The sequence below is a fragment of the Portunus trituberculatus genome, chromosome 16, assembly GCF_017591435.1.
Source record: "Portunus trituberculatus isolate SZX2019 chromosome 16, ASM1759143v1, whole genome shotgun sequence".
Taxonomy (NCBI): Eukaryota; Metazoa; Arthropoda; class Malacostraca; order Decapoda; family Portunidae; genus Portunus; species Portunus trituberculatus.
Genome location: NC_059270.1, coordinates 2815360 through 2823351, shown reverse-complemented (window position 1 = coordinate 2823351; position 7992 = coordinate 2815360). Strand labels below are relative to the sequence as shown.

Here is a 7992-nt window from a genome sequence, read left to right as displayed (position 1 = left end):
CCATTAGTTCACCAGTTGTTGATAATGATATGGTTCGATGACACAAATCATCACCTCACCTTCACTCCAATGATAAAAAAAAAGTATTTAGATTATAACAGTATTGAATGTATTTATAAATAGTGATAACAAAGTGTGCCAGATTGGGAGACGTTTCATGCCATCACCCAAATCTCAATGAAAAGGAAACAACCACATATATGATAAAGATAATATATTTTTTAGATATAAATTTGTGGTACTCTTGTGGTGTCTATATGCTAATAAAATTCCCTATCATATTCAGTATTTGTAGCATTTTCGAGAGAGAGATCTGCATGCATCACGCAGTATTGTCTTGAGTTGCAAGCACACACTCCATTTCTCTGTGATCCGATCTATCATCTATTGCAGTGGTTCTTAACCTGGGGGGCGTGCCCCCGCGTAGGTGATTTCCAGTGGTGGGGGGGCACGAGCCTCAGGTGAAAAGTAGAAGTTTTTCCATTTATGTGTTATTTTCATGACGAGAGCTCGTTGCTATCAAAACCAAGTACAGACACCACCTGAACGTTGAAGGGGACTTACGTTGTGCACTCTCAAGCATTCGACCACGTATTCAAGATCTGGAAGCTAAGAAGCAGTGTCAAATATCTCACTAACCATGTATTCAAGATCTGGTAGCTTAAAGCAGTGTCAAATATCTCACTAATGTAATTCATGCTTAGTAAATGGATCAAAAAGCCTTTTTTGTTTTAAATTTTCTTTTTAAATCTGGGAGTGAAATTTGTCTATAGATGCAAGGGGAGCGTGGAGGGAAAGAGCAGTTCCTAGAGGGGGCGTGGTAGTAAAAAGGTTAAGAACCACTGATCTATTGCGATTGTATTCTGTCTATTCATCCATACCTTTTTCTTTATCTAATTTCCTCTTCCTGAAGTATAACGTCCCTCCTGTTGACTTCCAAGTTTCGTCCCTTCACGCTCTATTTGCTTCCTACTAAATCCAGATTCCTTGATTTCGTTCCAAACTCAACCTTATTCCTTAAAAATGCAAGTTTGATCATAATTTTGATGGACAATTGATTGGTTACAATTTATGGTTCGGATGAAGGGAAACTCAGAATACTGAAAAAATCATATCAATGGTTAGGAGGTTCGGCTGTGAATCGCGAATGGACATGCACAGCCACAGACAGCCACAGCCACTACTGCCATTTTTACCTATACTTTACATAGATAGATAACAAAAGATTGATTTGCTATGGCATGTAATTAAGTATCACTGGATCTTTGGGAACTATATCATATCTTAACTTATTTTTTAGTCAAGTCAACCAGGGGAGTGAAGCCTTCAAGGTTTCTCAGAGCGCCATCAGCATCATCGTCATCTGATGATGATGATGATGAGCTTGACGAGGACCTGCTGTGTTCCAAATGTCCTGAGGAAGCAGCAGCAGTGTCCTCGCCAAAGTCTGCAAGTGTCTGGGTGACATCTGCACCGTCATTTGGGGAAGGAGGGTCAGCCGTGTCTTCAGGCGCTGCATCATCAATATCTTCTCTTGGAGAAGTAGTTTTACTTGTATCAGTTTCAGGGGTTTCTTCCTCGTTGACCTCTATCAAGGATTCATCCTGCACGCATTCACTATTTTCCTCTGCCACCGGGGAGCTGTTGCTGGCTGTTGATGTCTCATTGTCAGCTGTGCCTTCTGTGTGATGGACATCAGCATCACAGCTCACCACATCTTTTGCATCTTTTTCTTCTGTTATTGATTCCAGGTTATTTTCAGATGGAACGCTCATTCTCTTTTCTTTGTTGTTTCTCATTGAAGATGCCACCAGCTGTCCTGCGGCCTCCAGAATCTTTTCCCGCTCTTCCATGGCTTTCTCAGACGCCTGAAAGATGAGGAAGGTCATTAGTTAGTCTTAGCTACTCCCAACCTATATATATATATATATATATATATATATATATATATATATATATATATATATATATATATATATATATATATATATATATATATATTCCACTAAAATGTTTGTTCAGTAAGAGGAAGATCTTCGATGGATCTAAATATTTATACAAGCAATATGCACGAAGCTTTCCTGAATAATTTCACATTTCAGACTTATTTGATTAAATTATAGGAACAGAAAAAAAAATTATTATTTTCTACATAATTATAGAAAGATAAGAATATAGATTATCTGAGTTTTTAATTGTTATTTACATACTATAAATAATTTGCATAGTATATGGGCCAGAGGATCACAAGGCACTATTCACTGCACAGATTACGTATATGGTGACTGATTGGTGAGACACATTCGGATCGTGCAAGCTGTTAAACCTTTGGGAGATGCTTTCCTCACATTTTTCATTTATATATCTCAGTCACATTCTACAGCTGGAAGATTATTTGTTCTTTGACAGTGTTATAAAAGAATACCTACAATGTTAGCATGTGAGATACATTATGTTTGCATTTGGATGACATGTAGACAAGGCGTGTATCGCTTTGAGCTCTGATGTTAACGCCTGTATTAAGAAGCACCTCCTCTTCTCACCACGACAATTTTCCAAGCCCACAGAAACAGTTAGCCGGGTTTTCAAGACAGTTCCTCAATTTAATTAACTAGAATTCTTGCCAGTCTATCACCAGAATCATAAAAATGCTCTTAAAAACACGAATATCTTCAACCGGAGTCTTTGGAAAGCAGTGATGGTGAGAAACTAAGCGTTTCAGAATACGGGCCAAATTTGCCAGCTTTACCTGACGTTCCTCTGGAAGCATGTTCTGAAAGGCAGTGTACATTGGATTCTCGTGTTGCCCTTCTTCTTGTTCCTCTGCATGCTCCTGGGCCGACTCGTTAATTACAGAGGAAACACCTGCACCTGCCAGGGACTGGTGTGATGGGGGAAAGAAAGAGGAAATACCTTATGCTTCATGTCATCTATGTATGTCACACACACACACACACACACACACACACGGACAACCGGAATTTTGATAGTACACTGCAGATACCTTACTGAAAAGTCAAGGTATATCATTATCATAGCCATCGTGTCCAACTATCTCTCCCCATACACTTCTTTCTGTAAAAAATAAAAATGTGAGGCCTGACTGACTCTTGGTGAACCCATACTCTTCCTCATGGACAAGCTCATACTTTTCTGGACGTTTTCCGATAAGACAAGTTTTGGATTAAAGAAAATGAAGAAACAGACATTAGAAATTCCTTAAGGCGTTCGTCATATCTACCAAGGAATCAGTAACCAACTTAATGAAAACTGGGAAAATAGAATCACATGCAGTTTTCAGTTAATTTAAGGCAGAAAAAAAAGAGGATGGTGAGGAACGAAACTGCAGAGTGAAAAAGACATGTATATTAGACTTACCGCCATCGACTGATTGAAGATGGGATTGAAGAACCTCAGCCCACTTTCCCTGCTGTAGGCGAACACACTAGATGCGTTGGAAGGGCGACGGCCACCGATCACGTCACTCACCACAGACACGCGGCGGCTGTTGTTATCCAGGCGGCGGAACATGAAGGACAGTGATGACGATATTCTGCAATACGACATCACATTAACAAAATTCAGAGCCAGTGGAGTCTGTCATCCATTAGCCCCTTCAATACTGGGGCACATTTTTACCTTGAAATTTGTGTATGATTAGGCCATTTTATTAACATTAGGAAGGGTCTTTGGAAGTCAGAAGATTGATGGCCAGTCTTCACTATTTTGATCCCCTACATAAGTCTCTGAAACTGTACAAAATCCCCAAATAGTGAGCAGAATGAATATGGAAACGTGTCTTGGTACTGAAGGGGTTAAATGAACAGTGAGCAGTAGCGTTGTTTCCACCTTCACCTTCGTTTTCTGAAGTAATAAACTGCTGCTCCCACCCCGAGGCAAATGGTCAGAGTCACCAGCGTCACAGCCACGTGGTGAGGCGCGACTCTTCCCGATACGAGAGGCTTCATGTCCCCAGCGTAAGACACAAGTACCTCGTGAGAGTTGGCTGCATTCAGCACTGCAACCAAGAAGAAAACATGTTAGTCAGTAGTGTGGCTTGCCTTCTAACCCTGCCATGTCTCTCCTCCCTCTTCCTTCTGTAGAACACTCTAATATCTGCTCTATCTGATCTTACATTACGCGTGCCACATACTACAGTGATTATAACTAACGTTCCTGTGCATTTGTGTATGTGTCTGTAACTGGGAACTCATTCAGCTCGCTATCCACGTGATTGACGGCATCGAGCTGCAGCTGTGCGTGATTCATTTGTTTACTTCTCGTCCGCCTTCAGTCTTATGCAGTATAACAGTTAATGAATTTTTCCAAGGGTGTAACATATTCATCAAGTTGTTTTTCTTGTTATTGGTAGTGGTGGTGGGAGTATTGACATTATCGTGGTCTGCTACACAGTTCCTGATTTCACAACGTCTGTCATTAGATAAGGACTGTGGAGGGAGAAAGTTTGTTTCTGAGAATGAAAAGATAACATAGATTTCAGAGCATCGCAGGAATATGTACAAAAAATAGGTATGAGTAGCTGGTAAATCTTTAGTACCAGAAGAGTAGAGGGGAATGATGAATGGGTGACTGTATTGAGAACAAGATCAAGATGGTTCAGAAGAATTACTGCTGGAGGGTACGCGATGACAGTGAGAGGTAAGAAAGTTGGAACCAGATGCTGAGACGAGAAAAACGCACAGATAAAGCAACTGAACAAAGGTGCTGCAGTGGTGAAGAGTTTCGGAAAGGTGCAAAAATATGTGAAAAGAAATAGACACAAGAGTTCAGGGTATCAAGAAGAGAGTATACAAGACTGAACGGTAGATTAAAACAAGGAAGGTTTAAATTGAAAAGGCGTTACACTTTGAAGGGAATATAAAGATGTCAACGATGGACTAACCTTTGTCGCTGTGACCTTACTGTACAGTATTGAGAAATGAAAAATGTTAAGGAAAGTAGTCATTTATTCTCTTGTCACTAATTATGTTTTGCTTCTTGTATCTATATCTCTTTTCTTCTTGTGTGTGTGTGTGTGTGTGTGTGTGTGTGTGTGTGTGTGTGTGTGTGTGTGTGTGTGTGTGTGTGTGTTATGCGCCCCTGTCCAGTCCTGCTCGTCCTCTGCTGGGTGGTGTAAACTTACCTTCATTGAATTTGGTTTTGAATGACTCCGAGGCCTCCTTGTAGTCTCCATCGGGATTGGCCGCCGTGAAGTACACGTGATATAGCTGGTCACTCATCTTGGCCACGTGTCCTCGTATATCTTTCATGCCACTGCCCTGGAGGTGACTGTGTAGTAAGGTCTTCACACTCGCCAGAGACAGAGAGCCCGCATGGTTAATGGTTATCTCAGCTCCTGTAATGTAGCATGTGTCCATTACTATAGGTACTCTGTTAAAGGGATCAAGTGTGATATTCTTTAAGTTTAGTATGTTTATCATGTTTCTGGGGTTTATGGAATATTATATACATGTTCTTACATACGGTGCATACGTGATGTGTGTCGTGACTCGGCACCAGCTAAAGACTCACCACACATGGGACAACAGAAGCCAGTCATGTCTATCGGGTCGTCACACTGAGGAGTCCCACATTTCCTGGACATAATCCTGCAGATGACAGAAGCTGCTGGCTCAGATCCACACATGCAGCCCGTCACGTCTGTACACTCCTCAGGACTCTCCACGTACAAGGGAGCTCCATCGCTCCTCGAAGAAATCCCACGAAACCTCAGCGCCCCTTCCGGAGTCCTGACGTAGCTGGCCAATTCCGAGGTGGTGAAGCTCTGTTGAAGTGATACGCCAGGATCCTTCGTCAGTGTGAAGCCTTCGTCTGCTTCACCTAACCGTGATATAGAAGTGATATCAAATGCGAAATGTGTTGCAAGTTTTTACATCAATGCTTGAACTTAATGGGAAAGCAGTGTTTGTAATCTCGAGTGGCACGTGGTAATAATTTTCTTCCTTGTGAAAAGGCAAAAAGAAGAAAAAAATCATACTTTGTTGCCGACGGAAAGCGTGGTGACAGAGATGATGGGAGGCGCGAGGTGGACAGTGAAGAGGGAGTCACTGGGAGCTGGGAAGATCGCTGCGTCTCGCGTGCAGGGAACACGGTGCAAGTGAGGCACGGGGGATGAAGCTGAGTCCTCGAAGGCCGGGTAGGCCCAGGCTTCAGGGTCCCACCACTGGTCGTGTCCGCGGTGAGTCCATTCTGCGTCTAAGACAACAATGGACTGGTGAAAAATGTAGCAGTTTAAATCTCCCGGCCAAGATGTGAGACGCTTGGATCATGTCAAGAATAGCGAACCCAGCATCTCCCGTGCCATGAGTGGGTTCGTTAATCTTGACATGATCTACTCGCTCCATTAATGTGCATAATTGTAATGACTCCAGCGGTGCGGTAGTGGTAGTTACCTGCACAGTCGCCGCTGGAGGTGTGGTCAAACAGAAAACGAGCCCTTTCCCCCAGGATGACCTCGCCGTCAATGGGAAGGTCCAGGGAGCCCAGCGTGAGATCGGCACCGAGGAACAACTGAAACAACAGGGAGTGCCAGTGTGCCACAACTCCAGAATGCTCCTTGACAGACAGACCGTGAGTGTATTGAACCCCTTCAATACCATGACGCGTTTCCATATCCACTCTGTTTACTATTTGGTGATTTTATATAGCTTCAGAAACTTATGTGGGGATTAAAATAGTGAAGACTCCGGCCATTAATCTTCTAACCTCCATAGACCCTTCTTAATGTCAATAAAATGGTCTAATCGTACACAAATCTTAAGGTAAAACTGTGCCCTAGTATTGAAGGAGTTAAAAGCACGGTTATCTGTTAGTCTTCACATACATGCTCTCTCTCCAGTACAGAATAGTTACCGAGTTCTCAGGGTACCGAGGGAGAGAGGCGACCCCACCACCACAAGGCAGCTTCTCCTCCTTCCAGTTGTTCTTTGTGGTCAGGTCCCAGCTCGGCGTCCATCGCTTCTCTACACCTGCCACGGAGCCTGGAACGAGACACCCTCAGCGCTACTAGTCAGACCTGCAAACACCCTCCACTCGCAATGCCATGGTGCGATTGTAGTGATCGTGATGGCTGTGGTGGGTATTGTGTGACAGTATTGGTGTGGTAATACTAGCTGTGTGTGGGTGATGGTGGTTGTTGTTGCTGTTGTTTTTAGGTGGAGATTAAATGAGTGTAATATTACAATGGTCATGGTAGTTCTTTTCACTGTCACTCAACCATAACCTACCAGAAAGCTGTGATCTCTCTCTCTCTCTTGACAGCAACTATATAACGCCTCGCCTCATGTACGGTGACAGTGTTGAAGTTTGGCAGTGCTAAGGTGCGTATCCTGAGACGCTATCCTTTCCTACTACGGCTGTTTCATAAGGCCAAAAAGATGACTAACCTGGTTTTATGTGTTTTTTTTCCGTTACTAATGCAGGAATGTTAATCTGTCATTCTGATCGTAAAAACACCCTTCAAATCATGGAGTCTTTTGAATTTAATGGAAATGCAGCGAAACTTGCTTCAGAATATGGACTTAAAACGATGGAACAGAAGTATCATTCACTAAACTTCTAAGTGATGTTTATGATTTCATATTTCTTTGCTGAGGTGTTTCTCTATTGTCTTCTACAACGGTATCAGTTGTTATTTATTAAACATCTGGTTCTCTTTTTATTTCACCTGAAACTCAGTCGCTATCAGGTTCATAGAGTCCCTTACCTCTCTATCCTGCGTACACTGCTCAGTATACTATATACATAATACTTATATTTCCATCAATTGCCTTCCGTCCATCACCTCCTCCATTACTAAGGTCCACGATGTCCTGCACTAGTGTGTTCTCCGCGTTCATGGCCTGAACTTTTTTCAAGAAAGGAATATCGAGACATTGTCCTTTTGACTTATTTTCAGTTCGGCATGCAATATTTTCTCTCAAAGGACAGCAGCATTTAGTGCCTCCCTCTTCCTGTCCACTGTGCTGCTGT

The 7992-nt window shown here is 42.5% G+C and overlaps 1 protein-coding gene across 1 annotated transcript in view; it reads right to left on the bottom strand.

Moving 5' to 3' along the window:
* Positions 1 to 197: 197 nt before the first annotated feature.
* Positions 198 to 7992, bottom strand: part of LOC123504414 (protein amnionless-like) — an 8040-nt gene continuing 245 nt past the window's right edge. The window contains exons 2-10 of the mRNA XM_045254923.1: positions 6874 to 7001; positions 6414 to 6531; positions 5999 to 6216; positions 5533 to 5785; positions 5144 to 5356; positions 3856 to 4018; positions 3379 to 3553; positions 2750 to 2881; positions 198 to 1868 (exon numbers count right to left, since the gene is read on the bottom strand). Coding sequence (XP_045110858.1) covers positions 1290 to 1868; positions 2750 to 2881; positions 3379 to 3553; positions 3856 to 4018; positions 5144 to 5356; positions 5533 to 5785; positions 5999 to 6216; positions 6414 to 6531; positions 6874 to 7001 — 1979 coding nt within the window. The 3' untranslated portion in view covers positions 198 to 1289. The remainder of the gene's footprint in view (positions 1869 to 2749; positions 2882 to 3378; positions 3554 to 3855; positions 4019 to 5143; positions 5357 to 5532; positions 5786 to 5998; positions 6217 to 6413; positions 6532 to 6873; positions 7002 to 7992) is intronic.